At 37.9% G+C, this 22,632-nt stretch overlaps 1 protein-coding gene across 6 annotated transcripts in view; it reads right to left on the reverse strand.

The window, feature by feature from the left end:
- Positions 1 to 15,798, reverse strand: part of LOC140237502 (uncharacterized) — a 93,229-nt gene extending 77,431 nt beyond the window's left edge. For 3 of the 6 annotated variants that reach the window (XM_072317433.1, XM_072317430.1, XM_072317432.1), the window contains exons 1-6: positions 15,614 to 15,798; positions 10,385 to 10,603; positions 9,575 to 9,764; positions 8,597 to 8,850; positions 1,589 to 2,011; positions 942 to 1,138 (exon numbers count right to left, since the gene is read on the reverse strand). In XM_072317433.1, the coding sequence (XP_072173534.1) occupies positions 942 to 1,138; positions 1,589 to 2,011; positions 8,597 to 8,850; positions 9,575 to 9,764; positions 10,385 to 10,603; positions 15,614 to 15,710 (1,380 nt within the window). In that variant the 5' untranslated portion in view covers positions 15,711 to 15,798. Of the gene's footprint in view, positions 1 to 941; positions 1,139 to 1,588; positions 2,012 to 6,839; positions 7,132 to 8,596; positions 8,851 to 9,574; positions 9,765 to 10,384; positions 10,604 to 15,613 lie in introns of those variants that run through there. The other 3 variants (XM_072317435.1, XM_072317431.1, XM_072317434.1) reach the window with 3 other exon arrangements.
- Between the last annotated feature and the right edge of the window lie 6,834 nt (positions 15,799 to 22,632).

Below are 22,632 nucleotides of genomic sequence, written 5' to 3' on the forward strand. Positions count from 1 at the left end.
TTAATATAATGGGTTGTTATAATGAAGAAGGTAATACATTAAGAAGAGGAGAGAGGGGAAAGAAACAATTAAGTATCCCATTGCATTTTTTTTTTTACAGATGTACTCAATGTGAAACATAAGGCAAGAAAATAACTCCAATCATTTCCCTTGCATTGCCATCAAACATAGAAAAGCAACAACTGGACATAATGTATTTTATCTAGAATTAGACTGCGAATATCAACCATTAATCTGTCTTAACAGCATCATCCGCTGTTGTATAGGTCTCAACCACTATTAGTATTCCAAACAAATATGCCATCCAAAATGTGGAGAGAGTACTACTGGCAGAATTGATCCATTGAATACGATGTACATACAATGGTGTACACATCATGGAAGACAGAATTATGTGTGTCTTGGAATGAGAAATCATCAGTGTCAATGGATTAATACAGAATTCAGCAAACAGTAATTAATGTCTGCAACCATTCTACTTGCAGTTTTACATAATTTCACATTGATTTTGCTCCACATCTTATAATCACATCTGTATCTCATCTGGCATACCCAGCCCAGGTACCAAAGATATCCACTATGAACTGGGACGGCCGGCCCGGCTTGGATAAATTAGAGAATCCCTGCAACTCATAGTGTACTTCTTCAATGATCTCTGCGCAAGTCCACACATGAAAGAAGGCATCTCAACTGGAGTCGACCATTACAAATGAGCATTTATACTTTGATGCACATATATGAATATTGACATGGGCTTTTTGTGGGTTTCCTGGACAGCAAATCAAGATTGATTCAACCATGAATCACCATGACCACTTATGAGTCCCTAAATACTGGGTCTTCATGGTAATGAGAACTGAAACCAAAAGAAGATCGGAAAGCATAATGCCCTTGGCACACTTTCAGCTAGAGGCATTGAAGTCAAGAGTAAATGCACCTACCTGAGTTCTCTCACTATAGCGCCTTCCACTTCCATCCATGCGAGAACTGCCAAAAGCCCTCATAGCCCACAGTCCATCTCCTGCTACACCCACTCCCTGGCCCGTGATGGCCACTTCCATGGAGTAGGGGTTAGAGTAGCGACCATCCAGGACAGTGCCACTTCGCACCTGATCCCTCACATTCACAATCCTCAAATCTGGGCAGACAAATACAAGAAATTTCAGATCAGTGATCAACACACTGTAACATTACTGAGTCTGGAATATGTAGTCCAAGTGATTTTTTCGAACTAAAGACTCACTTCCATGTTCTGCTGTAACTACTATCTGTAGAAAGTGTCATGACAACATTTTTCTGCTTGTATTCTATCTGTTCAAGACCTATGACTAGGGTTCCTCCCTAGATGGCATTCATGAACTAGTACAAACACAACCAAAAAATTACATGTATATGATGACCAGTGAATATCTGCTTTGGCAACAGAAGCCTACTATGTATCACAACTCTAAGTGAACGTACAATACGATCCCATAAAAAATGCATCATCTTATAAAAGAAGGATGATTTATTATTGCTCAGAATATAGTGTATGCAAGAACAGATGCAAGAAAGGCACTGAGAGAAATGTATTCCATGTATACAATACCTGCACGACAATCACTCCTCTGACAAGACTTGATGGTGTCCCCTTCAGGGTAGACTGAAAAGGAAAAAGGGGGATCTGCCCTATCATTCTTGGTGAACTCCACACAGACGTACTCGAATGGACCACATCCAATGGCAAGTATATCAAAATTGGCAATGGCTTCTGTAAACTCCAGAGGGCCAGCATTGAGTAGATCCATGGACATTTCATTGTTGTTCAGAGTCTGGCTGTTGTAGTTGAACTTTTCACCAGACCCATCGCTGTTTTTGCTACCATACATGCCTAGTCTCCACAGACGAGAGCCGGTTACATCAGCAGTTGCAGGGTTGAACTCAACAGTAGAGATGAGCTGTAGCTCATTCTCTATGCCTGCAATAACATTTGATGCTTGAAATTCCCAGGTGAGACCTGTAGCTTGTACACCTGAAAAAAAAATGACAAACAGACAGTGTCTGAAATTTTCCTAGCTCTCACTGTCCGTTCTTGTACTACACTTTCTTATCTGTATGTGATATACTGTTTGCTTGTAAGTATACAACTACACTCACATTTCACACACTTACTTTGATACAATTTTTCATCACAATTATTAAGAGTACAAAGATTCAAGCACAATGCACATGCCTAATACTGTTGATATGCAAAATTTGTTCAGAAACATACATTCTACCTGGACACTGCACAATACCACGGCTATAAAATACTAAATCTGATGTCACACAGGCCTTTCTCCAAGAGCATAGCAAACAAATACTACCAACAAAAAGTGACACAATATAAATCTTTCAATTTTAGAGATGATTGATTTAAAAAAACAAAAAAAATCATAAGCTATAAATAGATACAGTATAATCCTAATGATTCATTATGTCAAAAACAACAACAATGCCTCCGACGGAGGCATAAAAATTTCAAGTTTAATCTGTGAACTGCATTAAGCTCATACTAGATAATGGCTTAACAGTTCTTCTATGTACTAAAACACAATGCCAAGTGGTTAAATGTAATTTACCATGACATATTATCTTACTATACCATTCATACTGATTTTATTTCACCTCCTGGAGTTATCATTAGGGAGCTTTAGATTTTCGTGACGGGGGACGTTCAGAGGAAAAAACCTATTCTGAGCATGCGCAGAAGCGCGCATCAAGTCGATCTATTTTTAGCTTGCGTCGCCCCAGTTTTTCACTACACGTATTGGGCTATTCTTACGTCCGCACAGTTTGCAACGCAGAGAACTACTTCATGCACCGATCATATGGGGGCGCCATTTTATTTGTTATACGTTGCGTCCCAGCGTAATCTAAAGCTACTTTTTAGCACGACGCAGGGGAGAGGAGAACGTCCAACGCAAGCATCATCTCAATTATTGGCGCATCAAAATCTAAAGCTCCCTATTATGCCCTTATCGGTAGAAACTTACCAATCATGGACAGACAATGAAGCACAGAATGTCAAGCATGGGTCAACAACAAAAAAAAAAAACAACAACATTGAAGTGTTGCAGTGTATGTGAATTAGAGCAGTTATGGGAGTGGTTAGTTTTAACAAGATACTCCACATGTAATGATTTACAGGTTACAGACACTGAACACAAATGAAATGGGCACACTTTATGTTGGAGATAGTAGTGTTTCCTTAGTAATAGCCATGGTACTATTGGCTGAACCATTAGTCACCTTTCAAGCATTCAAGCAATATTCAAACTAACATGTTCCAAATTCAAGAACACTTAGGCCATCAGTCCTGATCAAGAATCTGGCACTTGTGCATTATGAACTGGTCTGCCTTCACTATGAACATCTAAAACTGGAAGAACTCAGATAGGGGGATAACATCACAAGGTAACTGTAGAAGTGTGGTGTCTTTGTTTTTTCCAATAGTGAGTACATTCTCTCACTCTCCCTCTCTTGATTGGCAGATGCTTTTGATTGATTAGAACTTTAGCAATCCCATATCCTTTCTGAATACATTAGTCTGCATGACTTAATTTGTGTTTGGGTTGTGTGAATTATATTAACATGATTTGAGGAAGACCAAATGGTCAGAAATTGCCATAATGCAAAGAAACAGGAACCTGTTGCATAAGAAATTTAGGGGATAACTTGGTTAAATTAGCTAAAAGGAGTGATTTTACCACATATTCCACTAAAAATGTCTTATCCTCGTTAACATCTTGCGACTGAACTGTGTCCACAACCACCTGTGTCTATAGACCATTTGGGTTGGATATGTGTGTGTGTGTGTGTGTGTGTGTGTGCTGAACATCTAGAAGGATATATCTGACTGAACTGTATATTAAATGTGAAAGACCAAATGTGAAAGAGCAAACCATCAAATTTTTGTTTTGTGAATGTTATACTTTTACACAGGGTTGTGATGGGAGATTGAATGGGGGAGCTGGGCTCTCTAATCTAAGTGAGACATAATGCAAGACATGCACCTCTCGCACACTTGATACAGTTTGGTGTTTATATACAAATGAGGAATACATATCTTCTTTTTTCTTTAAGGAGAAGAGAGAATTCATGCAATAGGTCAACGATGAAAAAGGTAATAATGCCTCCAGCACCCTTCGGGTAGAGGCATAAAAATCAGTCGCCTCTTTAACAAAATAACATTGTCTTACTTCTGTTTCATTTGGTATTTATTATTCAGACATAATTTTGCCAATCACTAAAACCCATAGAGCCTTAAAATGCAGTTTATCATCAAAAGCAAAATTCAGTACAAAAAAAACTAGAAATGTCGCTACGGCGACTGGTGTATGCCTCCGCCATAATACATGGTTCTCCTAATAGGTCTATAGTACAATGTCTTGACAATGTGTGATGACAGTTTCACACAATTGGCAAAATATTAAAATGACAGGTTTGCCACAAATGTGCTGAATGTTCACTTTCCTAGAACTAGGTTCAATTGGATGAATGATTAAAACATCAAGAGTGCAGGTATTTGGGGGAACTGATAATTTTCACTTGACTTTTGACCCTTTTACAAGTTTATGCATTGAGTAATTTTCAAGGTATTGAGAAAAAGTATAATTTCAGTATCAAATGGTAAAATAGTATTATCGAAACCTGGCCTTTGACCTTTGACCCCACAGTTCCAAAGAGAATCACTGTTAGGTAGAACATGCATAAATATGTAAGTTTCATGACAATACCTTGAGTTATTTTTGAGATATGGAGGAAAAAGTGCAATTTAGCACTTTCACTTGACCTTTGACCTTTTGACCTTTGACCTTTTGGCAAGAAACTTCCCACAGAATATATATTGGGTTATACATGCATACATCAAGTTTTAAAAAAATCCTTCAGGCACTGCATAAATATAAGGAAAGTAGTTATATTTTGAGGAGTTGACCTTGACCTTTGACCCCTGACCTTTGACCCATGACCCCCAACTTCCCTAGATAACCACTGCCCATCGGTACAAGCATATATACTAAGTTCCATGAAGATACCTTGAACCATTTGCGAGATATGGAGAAAAACATGAAATTTCAATCTTTTTTTTCACAAAATAACCTGTGACCTTTGACCTTTGACCCGGTGACCCTAAAATCCAAAGTATCATCCCCCAAGGATATACCCTCATACCAAGTTTGATGCAAAACCACCACACGGTTCTTGAGATATCGACAAAAACAAAACGGGACGGACGGACGTACGGACGTACGGACGGACGGACGACCCGAAAACATAATGCCTCCGGCCACTTCGTTGGCGGAGGCATAAAAATACCTGTCTACCTGATTCTAGCTTTGAAATAGAGCCACATAAAATGACAAAGCACAACAGACACACCTAATAGCAATGATCACTTGAACCTTATCCAAAGGCATCTTGCTCTTCATTACCTTAAACTAAATGTTAATTTCTAGGGCAATTGCTGTTGCATCAAGTCATTCTAAAAATTAACATGAGAACCAGGGTCGAGCATTCACTCATGTATGGCAAGTTAACCTTCCAGGCATTCTTGCAGACTATTACCCATGAAGAACATAGCAAATTTGGGGAGCTTTGGGGGACCTCCATGAGGTCATTGTGTCTCTTCGTACATTTCATCACACTGGTAATATTACCTGCCAAGTTTGTCGAAAATTTGACCATGTGTTTTCAAAGACAGTATCAAAATGACAAAACTCGCCCTTACTTTGGTCCAGAGCTTGAATCTGCCATAAACAAACTTGGAATTACACTCACTAAATGTACATTGTATCTACTCATGGCATTTCTGGTTAATTATTAATTTTTTGGTACAATTCTCTAATTTGGGGGTTCTGGGCACCCAAGGGTCCTTTCAGTGGAGCATGGTGCTCATTTGAGCAAAATATACATTCTATCATTCTTAGTGATAATACCTGAAAAGTTTGATGCAAAACTGACCATGCCCTTTCAAGAAGAAGACAAAAGTGTAAACACTGAACCTGAATTTGCCCCCTTCCCGCTTCTGTCAAGGACAATTATGAAAATACAGGCCCCAATATGCTTCATCATAGCATATTCTGGGTCTAGAGAAATAGATTTTTAAAAAAATTCCTTTATTACACTGTTTTGGAGCACCCTGGGGGCTCAGGGCGGGGGCAGTAATGCCTACTTGAACAAATTGAGATCATATAATATGTACCTTAGAAATACTATAATAAGTTCGGTAAAAATTTGTCATGGGTTTTAAAGGAGCAGCAGAAATGTAAACAGTTCAGTCACCACGGGTGCCGCATGACATACCAGACAATAAGTGATTGCACTCGCTCACTAAAACTTTTGGCTCAGATTAGTTAATGACAAATCTAACAAAATATCTTTGGAAGCAGGTTTACCCTTATCAACTAGTTGTGAGCTACAAATTTAGGAAAACTATGAAATCTCTCATTCCTGAATTATATTTTCCTGACCTTCCCTTTCCCCCTCCAATTGGCAAAAGGGAATTCATGCATAAAAAAACCCAAAAAACAAAACAAACAGACATCAAGGAAAGTTTCATGTTGAATTTGTGCATGTAAACTTTCCAGGGAATGGCATATCAGCATGTACAGCCACATGACAACATGCTATAAAAAAATAAAAAATAAAAAAAATAAAAAAAAACATGCTGGCATTACAACCATGTGCATTCTAGGATCTGATATTACCATTCTAGTTATCTGGAGTGTAGTGCAACATTGTGGATTTAACATAAACTGACAGCAGAGGTCATGTCAGAACAAAGGCATCCAGTAAATAGTAAAATTCATGAAACCCACCTACTCTTTCCTTGACTGTCCAGGTTGATGGGTAGACTTTCCTGGCCAACAGTCGGGGCTTCATAAAGCGGCTTTTAGTCAAGATATGGTTTGTTAGTTTGACTTCCTTGCTCTTATTGAGTACTGATGTCAAGTATTAATCCGTAATTAGCCTTGTTAAGGAAGCGAGCTCCTTCCTCTCTGAAGGAAAATCAGTTTTGTTGACAAAAACCTTACAGGAGCACTCTGGCCGCTTTAATGCTGTAGCATTAATCAAACTTGCAAGTTGCAGTATAATTGATTGTAGACTCTCACTTATCAAAACCTTGCGGCGCTTTCATGGTGTGATTCGCAAGAGCACCGAGGATGGCAGATGAGATGAAAAGAACACTGATGAAACACGGTGTGAAAACATGAGAATAATGCTAAAGATGAAAGAGATGAAAGATAATCAGCACTCACACAAAAACTTTTTTCTTGACAAACACCACAATCAGAAGCATGAATGATACGATCACACGCAACACGCTCTTCCACATTTTGTTCATATCTTTTTTTAGCACAGTTTGTGTACATAGTGGCTATGATTCACAATGTATGAGAACACAACAAGAAAATGATGAAATTCTGTCAATACTGAGAACACAACAAGAAAATGATGAAATTCTGTCAATACTGAAAGAGATGAAATTTGTCAATGCCAGATTGAGTATGACACAAATGCAGCAGCTGACAGAACGATAGCACACTGAGAATCATGAACAGCTTTTACTTTGGTTTGCATGTGACGAAACATGAGTAACATTCAGACAGGTGATATTCACAAACATTTACGGACTGAGGAATGAATATGAAGTACACATAGTTAATGGATTAACACACTTACAGAGTTAAACTCAGTTTTATCCTGGAGAACACCAACAACATGTAAGAATATCTCCTGCTTGTAGTGTCTTCATGCAGCGAATTCCATTCAGAGTTGCAAAACAAACTGATGTGATCATCACTCATGATTGTTTAAAGGGCGTGTACAGTTCTGGTCGAGGTGAGGATTTAGCTTTTAACGTTTTGCGAGATATTCAGAAACCACTCTATGAGATGTCAAAGAGAATGCAGTTCTAAGGGGTATCAAAAGTTTATTCGATGAAAATCGGTTTTGAAATGGCTGAGATATCCAAAAACAAGGTGAAACAAAGAGATCCTAATAAAGTTGTGGCATGTCGCCTTTTATTATTAGCACTTTTTTGGATATCTCAGCCATTTGAAAACCGAGTTTCATCAAATAAACATTGAATTCTTCTTAAAATTACATGCTCTTTCATATTTCATAAAAGGCTTTTCACTATCTCACTTAGGAATGTTAAAAACATGAATCCCCACCTCAACCAGTACTGTACAGTCCCTTTTAACTTATTGTGTCGTTGTAAAAAATTAATGAAAGTACACCCCTGGCACATTAAAGAAGCAAGGGCTTATATACAGATAGGTATCAGCTCACAACATCATTGCTCCTATCTTTTGTTCTTAGATTAGTTCTTTTGGAATACATTTTTTAGGTAAAGCTTCAGATATATGTAAATATAAATTATCATATGCCCTTTTGCATGCTATTTTGTTTTCTGTCTTCTCAAATGTTATGATTGTTTGATATTCCCAGAAACAAAATAAAAAAGGGGAAAATACTGATCTTCAGCATATTATCCTCACAACTGGTTAATTTTGGTGAGCAAACCTAGCTGTCTGTTTTGTCATTCTCAATGCTGTATACACTTTCTCACCTTTGCACTCTGGTGCACTTGTACAGCCAGTCAGAGCAGATTCATCGGGAAACCCACTATACTCGTAATCAAGACCACCCTTGGTCCTTGGAGCATCACCACGATCAAGCCTCGTACAGATGTAGAGAAGATCTGAACACTGAGCAGTAGGGTCGGTCAGTCTGAAGTCCACCGACTCAAACCTGAACGACTCTTTCTTTTTGTAGTGTTGAGCCTGCTGCTCTTCTGTTAAGGTCTGTCTTTGATAGCCAAACCTTGGAAAACGAAATAGATTGGAATAGTGACAAAATAAAAAATGTCTTCTGGTTCCTTTATAAGAAAAGTTCAGGCAATGAGAGTTGTTCACAGTGCAGAAGAATGATATCATTTCCACAATTCCCAGTAGTTTCAAGGTAAACAATCTCTTTATCATTTCACCACATAGAGCTTGGACCTACTTCACTGTACATTCTAATTGTGGAAGAAGAACAGAAAAAAAAAAGTTTTTATGTTCAAGACATTCCAGTGCTGAGATCTCTCTTCAGTGTTGGAATAAAATCTTTATGGCAACCTCCAGCAAATTTCACAATGTTAGCATTCTGCTACAAAATCTCTTTGTTAGTAGATGTGCTCAGGTTAGACAACACACTGTAACCAAATGCAATGTGATGACATGAGGTGATGACATCATATTACACAGCTAATTTACTTGTGGTTGCTTTCAAATATGACTGTTTAGTGAATATGTGTGAAATATTAGATAACCATGACTTACTTTCCATATCAGGGCCGCAAAATTTACAGAACATGAATCTGATTGCACTCAACTTACAACGAATGAACTTGAACAGCGTGGAATTGCCCTAAAATTGTGTCCATCAGCATGATAAGGAATGAGGATTCCTCAGGATTAGAATCCCAACAATTCCTACATGATTGTTTCTTCAGCCTAGGAAAAGGATCCCTCCTCCACTATATATCATATCATACATTACATACCTTTGACCTCTGCCATCTGGGTTAGGGGAAGCCCAAGCACTGAGTCTCCACAGCCCCTCTCCCTGTACACCTGTCGTGTCCTGGGCCTCCTGGAACTTAATGGGGACAGTGAGCTGTATCCTGCTTTCTTTGCCTTCTGAGATGCTGCCAGTGCTGGTGATCTGTGGTGTAACTTTCTTCACCTTCACGTCTTTTTAAAAATACAATTAATTAAATGAAAATAGGGTCACTTCATATTATAGTGTATATGCCATTGATATACTGACATATCAATGGTTGGAAAGAACATTCAATACATCATAATAATTTCTGTTTATAACAACAACCTCATCTACAATAAAAAGAACGGGAATGAACCCATTGAGGACGAGTCTTGAGTATACTCGGGCAAGAGTCTACGTGAAATGCGTGTTGTAGCAAAATCAGTCCATTCTGAAAGGATTAAGGAACACTGAGCAAGAACTGGTTTGCACGTTAGGATATTGATCTCTGAATTGCTTCATGTTTAAACAAGAAGGAACCAAGGCTTATCAGCACAATATTCAACATTTTAATCAATTATAACATGCAGCCAGCTTACCAAACAAAACAGTTAAAACTTCTTCTTTTTTTCTTTTTTTTTTTTGCTAAATGTGAAAAAAATATGATTGTGTATGGCAATAATAAGTGTTCACCTTCATAGCAAAAGTAAGCCTTGCAGATGGAATGGTGTAATGACTTTTTTCTAAATCGCATGGCTAGAGAGGTTTGCCTACAGTTATTTTATGAACAATGTCTTGTTGATGATCCTCTTTAAAGTGGCACACTTACTGAAAGGACAAAGAAAGCAGCATTCTCCTTCAGGTTTGATGGGTTCCACACAGAAGGCCGGTTGACAACTTTCTATCACGCATGTTGTGGTGGCATTATCACAATTACATGTTGTACACTCGTCTACTTTCCATTCCTCGCCATGGAGATAGGGAATACCACGATACACACATGGAAGAAGTGGCTCTCCAGAACTGATGCTCAAAGAAAACGATGACTCTGAAAAATATCAAAAAGAAAATCATTAAATATACAAATAAAAAAGTAACAAGTCATCCATATCCAACCTGAAACATGATTTGTCTTTAGGTATACACCATATATTTTTTTCTCAAGTTAATTGAATATTATCCCATCTAATCAACAGGAACCTTTCTCTGTTCAGAGTCATAGACAGCTGAACCTTATCCCCAGATTATTGGGAGTGTCAGAAGGGTGTCTCGTAACAGCATTTGTAATATCTTAACCAAATGTCAAGTTTTGAAAGAAGTTTTCATTGATCATATACACGGAGAAGAATTGTTTATTTTATTCACCAGCAGTTCCATGACATCAGTTTGATATAAAGTTATTCAGTTAGTACTGGTATGCATTAAGCATTTATTGGTTTGATTTTCACTGTCCCTATTATTTGAAGATCAATAGCGAATCATCCGTAATCAACAAACATTCTGTGAATCTGCAGGGAGGAAAGTTTTGAAATCATAATTCAGAATACAAAATACCAGTAGATATTCAGCATGACATGTACTGCAATACAAATACACTTCTTACAAGTGAATACTATAACTCTTGAAATGGCATATCAATCAAATTACATTGATGGTTTGAACAAATGTATGCTTACCAGGCAGGATGAATGACAAAAGAATGCTCGAATACCAATCAACACAATACACAATAACACCTGAAACTTCGGGACAAAATTATGATGCTCCTGAGAAGCTCTCATTACAAACACAAACTGCTGAAACTTGATTGTTGTCCATGCTATCTCACTATTCATACCTGGATTAAGAAACATCAAGCTTTCTATAGATGCAACGATGATCATTGTGCTAAATTTTACACTCAGTTGAACCAACGGGTACAATAATATCATAGAGCAATTATCACATAGCACACATTCTGTCCATCCATCCCTTGCTCCATAAGGGGGATTTTATGTGGAGGACAAGCCCTGACCTTTCAGACTCAAATATACACTGCACATCTCCATGTCAATCATCCTCATTTTGACCAGCTACTGTCACAAAAATGTACATTTTTTTTTCATCTTAGTTGTTGTTATTATCATCTTTGTTGTTTTTTTTTTCCCAGTGTTTCTCTCTGGGAATATATGCTCAATCTGTAATATCATGAACAAAGAGTAAAAGTAACTAGCTTAGGATTTCGGTCCAATTCATCAATTGAGTGTGCAATAGTACATGTAAGACCATATTAGTTTGTATTATGCTCACAAACAGAACAAAAATACATGTATACTCCTGCACTTAAGATCAGATGTATGTTATTAAAAAAGCATTATCTCAAGTTGTATACACAATGAGTAAGAGCACTTTGATCACATTACACATTACCACACTCTACATAAGTATACATGCCTGATGCCTGTAAAATCAATCGCTTTCAAAACAAGTTATACAAGATCTCTAGGCAGAAACACTATGTGTATAATGCAGACTGTAAATAAAACACTTTACACTCTTTCAATTATTAGAATAAAGAACACCACTGTATATAATATGCATATATACCTCTCAAATGGATACTGTGCTACCATCCATAGGTGTACAAAGATGGAAGTAAAGTATAGTTGCCATACTCACGAAGCTTCAGCTAAAATCATGCTTGTCTGTGAATGGAACCTAGATGATAAAATGCTTCATTCCGCACACTGGGTCCGAGGACCTAGCTATCTAAAGGCATAGACTTGATTAGTACAGAGTTAGTGGTTTATTTGTTTAAAAAAAGTTCATGCACCATTGAAAATATGAAATACTTGCATGCATCAACTTCACAATCATGCATTAATCTAATAACCACGGCATGCTGCTATCAAGTGTACCAAACTAAAATTGTGATTCTATAAACAGTAAAAATGAATTAAGTTAGAATAGTGGGAGACAGACATGCCTCTACACAAGAAAGAGATTGATTTTTCTTTTTCCAGGGTAGATTCACTAGCTGCATACAAACCCCTTTGCCTGCTGCCAAGAGCAACTAGCATCTTACTGTTGGGCATGTAACTTGAAAACACTAGCAATAACAACAAGTGCTGCAATGCTAATTTGGACATATGGGAGAAATTAATTTTTGATGCCCTAAAAAGTGTGACAAAATTAAAACATTCCAAGATTTTTTTCTTTTTAAGAGGTTCGGTATAGGATGGAACAAAACAAACCATGGTGACATTCAGACATGGTAATCCCAACATAAGAATACATTCCACTTTACAGGGTTTGGTTCACATGTGTGTGCAATGGTCTGATCTATGCTATTACAATTGGAATCAATAGCACCAGATGAAATTAAATAACTTTACACAATCCCCTCAGGGTCCCCCCCCCCCCCTTCAAAAAAAAAGAAGAAAGCAAACAAACAAACAGCAGGTCCATACTGAATGAAAACTTTGGAAACAATTGTTATAACCGGAGACAATGACTATATCACAACTCAAGATGGAGATTAACTCCAATTCTATCTGTTGTAGGATTGTCCTACACTCTCTAATACATAGACTAACTTATGGCATTGCATCCATGTGAAGGTGAGATTTTAATATTTCAATTGCTTGGCTTAGCTTTTTTCATTTGATTCCATAGGTTATTTTATCCATCTATTCATTTTCAATTTATTTTGGCTGTACATCCTCGATTGTTGTAACTATATCATCTCACAAGAAAAGTTAATTAACAATGCAATATGAAATTGCTTATTTGATGACAAATATTCCTCCCCATATCGAAAGAATTAGTTTTCACATCAGATATGGAATTAAAACATGCTCAAATTTACAGATGCATGCAAATGAAGACAAATACACGAGCATGCAGGCTTACTGCCTTACTGCAAAAGGAGATGATTTACGAATCAGTCACATTTATAAATAGATATAACTTGATACAGCTTTATTCAAGGAAACACAGGGTGCACTAATTTGAAGAACTGTGACCAGTCCCCATGCATGAACTTGAAACCACGTCAACCAACTTGTTTTCAAAAACTGCCACGGCAAAGCAAGAATTTCTCGTGATATTTTGATTGTGAAATCAGCTGTCAAATCCAATTTCATTGCACTTTGGACAACAGCATGGGTGAAAATGAAAAAAAAAATTATCAACAATGTGCTTCCAATTGGTTGGTTGTGGTTGCTAAGAAGCTTACTTGTATGTCAGAGTATGGCATGCATGCTCATGCATTATCACAATATAAATTCCAACACTTGACTTAGTAGTGTTAGGAAATGACAGTATACAATCTATGGCCAGTCATGACAAAAAATTTAAAAAATCCTTCGAAAATCAACAATTCTATTGCTTGTATCTCGAAGAGGAAACAGCAGATTGATTACAGATTCTTGACAAAACTTTTTTGACTATTGTGCATGTCTGCTCAGACCACAGCAGGTCGGATGAAAAGCTATCAGCCAATCTGCCACGTTAGCAGGGATGGAGTCACTGCATATGGAAATGCTGCCCGCCTGCGGGGGAGGGGCTTAGTGAGCCAGACTGTGTCAGACGTATACTGCTGAGTACTGCTGAGTCGACAACTCTTCTTAGTATCAGTCAGGGACGAAATGAGTATGCACATGGGCTGCCTAGCCTGAGAAAGGTCAAACTTCAGATGGCTTTCCCTTGCTGTCTGCTAGGTGGCTTTTTTTTTTTTACCAAAAAAAAAAAAAAAAAAATCCCCTGGAACAGCATTTTCTTCTTTCTGAAATTTGTGCCAACTGGCAATGCCAGCCTGTTGTTTCACATGGGGGTGGATCTGGCTTTGTTTTGATAGCAATGTTCATCTACTTACATGGCAACACTGTATTGATTACTTTCAACATGAATAGCTAGTCAACACCTACATCACTTATCTCATGCACCTGAAAGTTTGTTACGGAGGCACAATCAGATTTGTTTTTCCATGCCACGTTCAGAATTTGTGGACCAAGCTGCATTATATACTAATGTAAGAATGAAACATTGTACCATATATACCTGAATCTACATATGTGGTCCATAATGAGATGCATTTTCACCACTGATGCTTCGCTCAACACACAAAACGATATCTTATCAAAATTCATAGATCAGCTTTGTGGTGAACCATCTTCATTTGATCATAACCAATGTACATTATCTTTCCTGATGTTAACTTCTGTTAAAATCAACAGACTTGTCTTACCAGCCCAATAAACTTTCTTAAATGTAATAAATTATATCATCATCACTAGTTCTATGAATCAAAAAGGTATGTGATGCACCTGAACTTTATCCAGTCCATACCTATAAATACAGCATGAAAGGCAAATGCAAGCTCTCGTACATCCTAAACATACATAAGACTATAACAGTTAATGTAAAGGTACCTAATGTAAAAACCAGTATTTACACCCTAGTAAAATCCTGATGTATTTGCCTCAATCTGTATTAGTGCTAAATTGCTGAAGCATAACAGCAGGCAGGATCTACTGACCTATTCCCTCACACAACCTATTTTCTTAGAATCATCCCACTTGCCTTATTCCACACCTCAGCCTTAATTGTAATCAACATCCTCGACATGCTCCTTGCAAAATACTGATACACCATCTCAAGAATCCACACAGGAGATTTGCTAGGAGCAAGTTATATGTGTAATCTTTCTCCACTGTCAAACTATACTTCTAAGGATAAATCATGGATATACACTACATTATACCCAAAAGTCTTCATCAAGACAACTTTTACAAGGTCCAGTCATCCCATTCAATCTAAATAAGACACAAGAATCAAGAAAATAAAAACCTCTTTACCTACACATCCCATGTAGGAAAGATTATCAATGAGATTGCATGGACACACAAGCAAGCTTCAGCATTCCTTGATATTTCAAAATGTTATCAATGCTATTTGCCATATCATCATGCATGAGAACTGTCATCAGATCTAATATCAACATAACCTATACATAACTCATTCTCAGACCTTGGACACAAAGAAATAAAATATGTGATAAGATACATATGAGTCCTACCTTCCCCCTGACATATCACAGCGCAAGCTGCTACTGCGGCAAATAGTAGTAACAGCTTCCGTCTCTGCCGACGAACCTGGTCCACAAAGCTATACATGATGTACAATCTTTGTGCGAGACCAGCGAGCAAGCTTTCAGGATTACAGTTCAAAGGCAAGTGCTGAACAACTTTACCCTGCCAGCTGGCTCCTAGCTCCACAAGAAAAGTGCTGGGAGGTTTTTATCCTCCTATTATGGGATGGATGACATTAGTGGTCACCACACCAACCAATGAGCTACAGCCTCACAGTAGGGTCCCGCCCTAACCACAGTCTGACTGAGATGCAGACACCAGTGCCTGCAGCACCAAGTGATCAACCTAACCACCCCTGCCAGTCAGCCTTTGGACTGCCACTGAACTACATCCTGCATAGATAACCACATTAACCTTTGTTTTCCCATTTGTCCGTCTCTCTGACATGCAGTCATCTCTTGTTAGGGAATATATTTTGTATCCAGCATAGAGGGCATGCTCTATCCCCACCCATCCAATTTACAGAAAATCTGCAAATTTATTGGTAGATAAACACTATTAAGTAAGATAACAGTTCTGTAGCACATAGTGGGATTGGTGAAACAAAGTGCTCTAATACATGGCTCGACGCAAAAGCAGACGTTCTGAGTGACTTTCACATCTCTTGAGAAACAGTCATGAAAAGGTTTGGCTAAATAACTGAGTTAATGCTAATGCATGTCTTTCTAAACATCCAAAAAGCATTCTCGTTTGAAGTTTGAACCAAAGCCATAGAAAGATATTTAAAGCTCTGCCGCAGCATTTTGACCTTCTGGAACCAGAGTGTGCTGTGAGGAAAATCATTTCAATCTGTGTCTGTGTGCATTTAGCTGAAATTTGCCATCAGGAAATGGAACTTCCTATTAGAACAATTGGTAACAAACCATGTGTGAATAAAGGAAACATTGCTAACGAAGACTCAATGAAGCAAATATCCACCAATTTAATCAGTTTCAAATCTGAAATGAACTGTACTCTGAACATTATATATGTGTGTGTTATATATAAATAAATATATATATATATATATATATATATACATACATAAACAATGTGCATCTACAAGCATGTAAAAATTTTCCTTGCATACTTTGAAACATTTTTTTTTTTGTTAGCAAACAGCACAATCACTTGAATACAGAAAGAAATCTATCTTCATGTTCCATGCACATGTATTGATTCACAATAGACTAGATATATCATGAAAACTTAGAGGGCTAGAATGGTAAATAAAAAGGTTATGCACCGAAAATGCATGCCTACCAAAATGAAATGAGTCAGCCTTATTGAACCGAGTCCATCATTCATAGTACCTGGTCTTTATACCATAAACTCTGCAGACCTTTATGTCATCGCTGCCATGTAAGCAATTTTATCTCAGACAGGGCCTTAAATTGCTGCCATTGGCTTGATCTGCGTTCTGATAAGTTTCAGGAAACAGACTTTGTGCACTGCGCAGCATATTTCCCCTCCTGGGAAAACTTTCAGAACCTTCTGAATGCAAATGCGACTAATATTTAGCCCAAAGCCACCAGCTGCTGGTGCATTTGGGAATTTGGGAGAATAGAGAGATGATAAACAAGGTGGCACATGGTCAGGTTGTCAAACTACAAAAATTGTTATCCCAAAACTGAAAACCTAATCAAAAGTCAAACTGACTCTGCATCAGAAAAATCTTTGCATTTTCTACTAACATGTCTTTTTCCCATGCGACCAGCTCAAGCTGATATTACTATTGAATGCTTCATGTGATTTCAATACTTCTTTTCCCCAAATTATGATGGCTTCATGATCATAGAAACATGATAATAATGTAAATGATATTATCTGATAAAAAGACTAGATAGTTGATCTTTTCTTTTCTTTTTTTAAGTTGCTGTGGTAGAGTATGGAATAACCTCTAATGCATTGTGAAATTCAGCAAATTACCAAATAGTCTCTAGTTGTGAAACAGGCTAAAGTAGCTCAACAAAGTGCTGTGACAGCCTTGTTTGTGCTCTCAGCCAGGCTACCCATAGATGGAGATGCAGTATATTGGAGTACTAGAAGGATTAATTCTGTCCATTTGCTGCACTATAAGTAAAGGTGCCATCACTAAAGACATATTCTGGGGACTCCAATATTTGTAGCTTCATTTTCAGATCCATTTTTGGTGTAGGTACATCTGTGCATGTGTGTGTGTGTGTGTGTGTGTGTGTGTGTGTGTGTGTGTGTCACCTCCCTGGTGTGTGTTGTGTGTGTGTCCACTAGTGATGCAAAAACAAAACAAAACAAAACAAAACAAAACAAAACAAAAAAGCCTCCCAGTAAATTAAGTTTCAGAACACATTTTTACAGGCACATTAAGATGTTTGTACCGACACTCAAATATCAGAACAAGAAATGTTCCAAAAGTTTCCATGAATTGGAGAAGAGACGCACTATTCAGCCAGGCAACCTGGGACAGAATTGAACAGAGCATTTCTTTTCACTAAATTTGAAATCTTATTCTCTTGTACAAGACTATTCAGTATTTTTCGATCGATACTCATATACTGACAGATAGTAGAAACACTACATTTGTATCACGAGGCATATGATACATTACATTTCAGTTATCCTAAGAAACGAAAATCAAAAGCAAAAACTGAAGTAAAGCAATGCCAATATGAAGTAGACAAATGCCAAGGTGAAAAGGGACTGAAACCCAGTTATACATGTAAACGGAGTAAAAGCAGTGACATTTCAAAATGTACGGATGTTGGTTATGTTGTAGTGACAGTCACACTCGATGTAGAAAAGGTGTTTGATTTGATATTGTTGGGGGTTTTTTTTAAATTTACATTCTTTGGTTTGACACTGAGGTTGTAGGATGATTCCTACATGAAAGATACAGCTTAAAGAGATCGTATAGTTTTGGTTGAGACCTACTTTCAGGTTTCTAACATTTTTTGGTGAGATATGAGAAACCTCTTATAGAATATGAAAGAGCAATATGTAATTCTATGAGGAATTCAACATTTATTTGATGAAAATTGGTTTTGAAATGGCTGAGATATCCAAAAAAGAGCGATTCTAATAAAGTGTGGGACCCACATAATGTTTTAATATAAAAAAAAAAAAAAATGTTTTCAATATATATGAAACCTCACATTACATCCATAACAGATCATCACGGGGGCATCTGAGCTTCTCAGTGATGGCCAATAATGCATACCTGGTACACAGAGCCTTTCAAAAGAGCATAAATTGCAAGTTGACGGCCTGTAATCTTGGCGGTACTATACACATTGACTACCTTTGCCTGATTGCATTACTTGATGCGTTCCACAGGTTTGACCCTGTCACTGGCTAATCAAAAGCAGGGTCAGTAAATACAGATGACAAGTGAAGGCCCCAGCCAGAACCACACAAAGCATTATAGTAATTATATACTATGCAATACTAGTTAGCATTCTCATTGCACTCAAAATAACTCATCATTTGTGGTAAGAATCAGGATTGCAACCCAAATTGTGAAATTTTTACAGTGACAGCAGAAGGAATGCATTACTTGGCAAGATTTGGGTCTGAATCTAAGTCGCTGTACTCTGTGCAACATAGACCCCGTTTACAGTGACGGGCCGGCCCACTTTGCGGTCCTCGGACTCGCATTTTCGTGCGTTTACACTGCCTTGTTGAGCAGCGGCCTCTGAGAGAAATCCCCTCCCGCACGATTCCTTTTCGTTGTTTGTGGCGCTCTAATGGACTGGGATTATTGTAAACGAAAGGGTTGATGTATTCTGTTAATATAGGCAACATCACTCCGACGTTTGATTACAGAATTTTAATCGTAAAAATAAGGGTAAACAAATTAGATGTACATATATAAAGATCTATTCTTACCTGTAAAGAAGGAAATATTTTATATAAAACAAAGATATTGAGACAGCAGCCGGTTTTCTATGCGCAGGTCACCGGTCCCAGCTGCACAAAATGAAACCAAAGATCGTACATAGTGTACGATTTTTGATGAAACCAAAGCGGTGCGTGACGTCAGCACGATTTCTACAGCTAGCTGAGAGGGCAGGATGCGCATTTGGGTCCACTTGCGTTTACACCAACGAAAGGCCGGCCCCTGTGACTACCTCAAGGAGGTAGTCTCGGGCCGCCATTTGGTACCGCAATTTGGTAACCCATTTGGTACCGCATTTCGACTTTTGTGCGTTTACATCAACCGAAAGGCCGGCCTCGGGCCGCCCCAAGGGCGGCCTTTCGGTTGGTGTATTTTTACCAGTTGTAGCATGTACTGTAGTGGTATAATGAATTGACACTGTCAGTATGGTAAGCACACCATTCATGTACTGCAAAAAAAAACTAGAATTATCACTGAAGGTGATTAATACCCCCGCCCCTAGTGTTGCTTTATAGTATGTGATGTCATGAGGGCAATGACGTCAATACCAAGTTTGTGCACTTATCGAATTGGAAACAGAATAATTTTAGTTTACTGTACAATTACAGAGTTGACACTGAGTATAAAACTTTAATACAGCAAATGGAAACATGCTTTCCCCCAGCATCACTACACTTAAAGACCATCATACACACCAAATTTGACCTTCATAGCTTGAATGGTTTATTTTGATACAAAAATGAGTGGTTACCATGGCAACACATTTTCCTTAAACTAACACATTGGTGTCTTGCAATACTACACTTCTAGATCATGATACATACTAAATTTGACTTCAATTGCTTGAATGATGGAAAAGTGATTAGATCTGCAAGGTTTTGGTAAAATTGTGGTTACCATGGCAACGGTTTGTGTGACAAACACAAAAATTATGTGTTCCACATCTATACCTCAGGGCCATAATGCCCACCAAATTTGGTTTCAATTGCTTGAAAACTGTGGAAGAAGTTTATTTACTCTCCAGAATTTAAAAAAAAAAAAAAAATGTGGTTACCATGGCAACACATTGTCCAATACAAATACAAAGGACATTTTGCAAAACTACACTTAAAGAGCATCATACACACCAAATTTCACCTTCATAGATTAAATGGTTCAATTTGATACAAAAATGAGTGGATACCATGGCAACACATTTTTCTTATATTAACACATTGGTGTCTTGCATAACTACACCTCCCGATCATCATACATACTGAATTTGACCTTGTATATCGCTTGAATGATGTGGAAGTTATTCAATCCACAAGGTTTTGGTAAAATTATGGTTACCATGGTAACACTTTGTCCGACAAACACAAAAATTATGTGTTGCACATCTATGCCTCAAGGCCATAATGCCTACCAAATTTGATTTCAATTGCTTCAAAACTGTGGAAGTTGTTCACTCCACAAGATTTCGAAGAAAACATGAGGTAACCATGGCAACGCTTTGTCAAGTACAAATACAAAGAGTGTCTTGCATAACTATACCTATAGATCATCATAGATACCAATTTTGAAATTGATTGCTTGAATACTATGGAAGTTATTCAATCCACAAGGTTTTGGTAAAATGTGGGGAGATTGGACATTTCAGTAATTCTCAACGATGCCAGTATCGACGACAGAACGACAACCAGCGAAAACGACAAATCTACTCTGGTCGACAACAACACAGGAATGTACGCGAGCTTGAAGCCGACGACCATGCACCGACCTATGACGACGGAGAGATGTGTGAGCCGCCCACAACCATGAGCGATGACGAGCAGTACGCGGACCAATTCTACATCGATGAGGTGATTATCGTTGATGACCTCGACCTTCAACGAGATAACGAATGGACGCAGAAATGTATGATCAATGGACTTGATGTACACTTCAAATTAGATTCTGGAGCACAAGTGAACATTTTGCCCGAACACGTATCTAGGAACGCTAACCTTAGTCTTGATAAGTCATTGGTCACACTTCGCTCATATTCTGGACATACCATGAAGCCTATCGGAAAAACTACATGTGACGTGCTAGTGGGTAAGAAAAAATATTCTCTCACTTTTGAGGTGGTTGTTGGGAATGTGAAGCCCCTGTTGGGTATGAAAGCATGTAATGATGTGAATTTGCTGAAACGATGTGAGAGCGTGAATGACGTGGCAAGCGAGACAACGCATGGTCTTGCAAGCAAAACCGCAGCTAGGAATCACCATCCCACTCCTGACACCATGTGATGTCTCAGACAAAGAATTCAGTCTTACTCAGTCGGCGGGATGGTGACAGGGGTGTATTACATAATAGTACATAGTAGTAGACAACAGAGGGCGTTGTACACTCCTGGTTTCTAATGTAGTTTGACCATTGTAAACTTAACATATATCACAGTTACCATGGCAACGCATTGTCCGACAAACACAAAAAACATGTCTTGCACATCTATACCTCAATATCATCATTTACCCTAAGTTTCATTTAAAGGTAGGGGATACCTTTTACAGAACTCCCAAAATGCAGCAAAACATTAAATATGAACGTCAGTGGACTTGTTTAGGCCGCTGCTTAGAAATTTGGAAGTCAACAGTTATCTACAATTTGAATAATGCACAAAACTCAACTACTCAGTAGCTCTGTGTGTCAGCCACACTTAAGCCTTTTTGTTGCAGTCTTCTGTATTTTTATCTATAAACACAAATCTAAAAGTATAAGAGCTGATGTAATAACATAAAGAGTGTATGGCAAGAATGTATATAGAAATGTTTGTAAGTTTTGATGAACTTTATTCAAAAAATATACATGATGGACACACATGCAGTGCATGGGTCTGCAAAGGTAGCCTAGTAATGTACTGGAATTTATGGTGAGCCCCGAAAAGAATTCAATTCAAAATCTAACGGTCAATGAAAATGTACTAAATGTTACCTTCAACTTTCAATACTTTATGGGAGTTTCTAAAATGATACTCTCTTCAACATACCACTGTGTTTATACAACTCTTCATTTAAGGCATGCAAATGGGATTCCCTACCTTTAAATTGCTTCAAAACTGTAGGAGGAGTT

This window comes from Diadema setosum, chromosome 14, assembly GCF_964275005.1.
Source record: "Diadema setosum chromosome 14, eeDiaSeto1, whole genome shotgun sequence".
Classification (NCBI taxonomy): domain Eukaryota; kingdom Metazoa; phylum Echinodermata; class Echinoidea; order Diadematoida; family Diadematidae; genus Diadema; species Diadema setosum.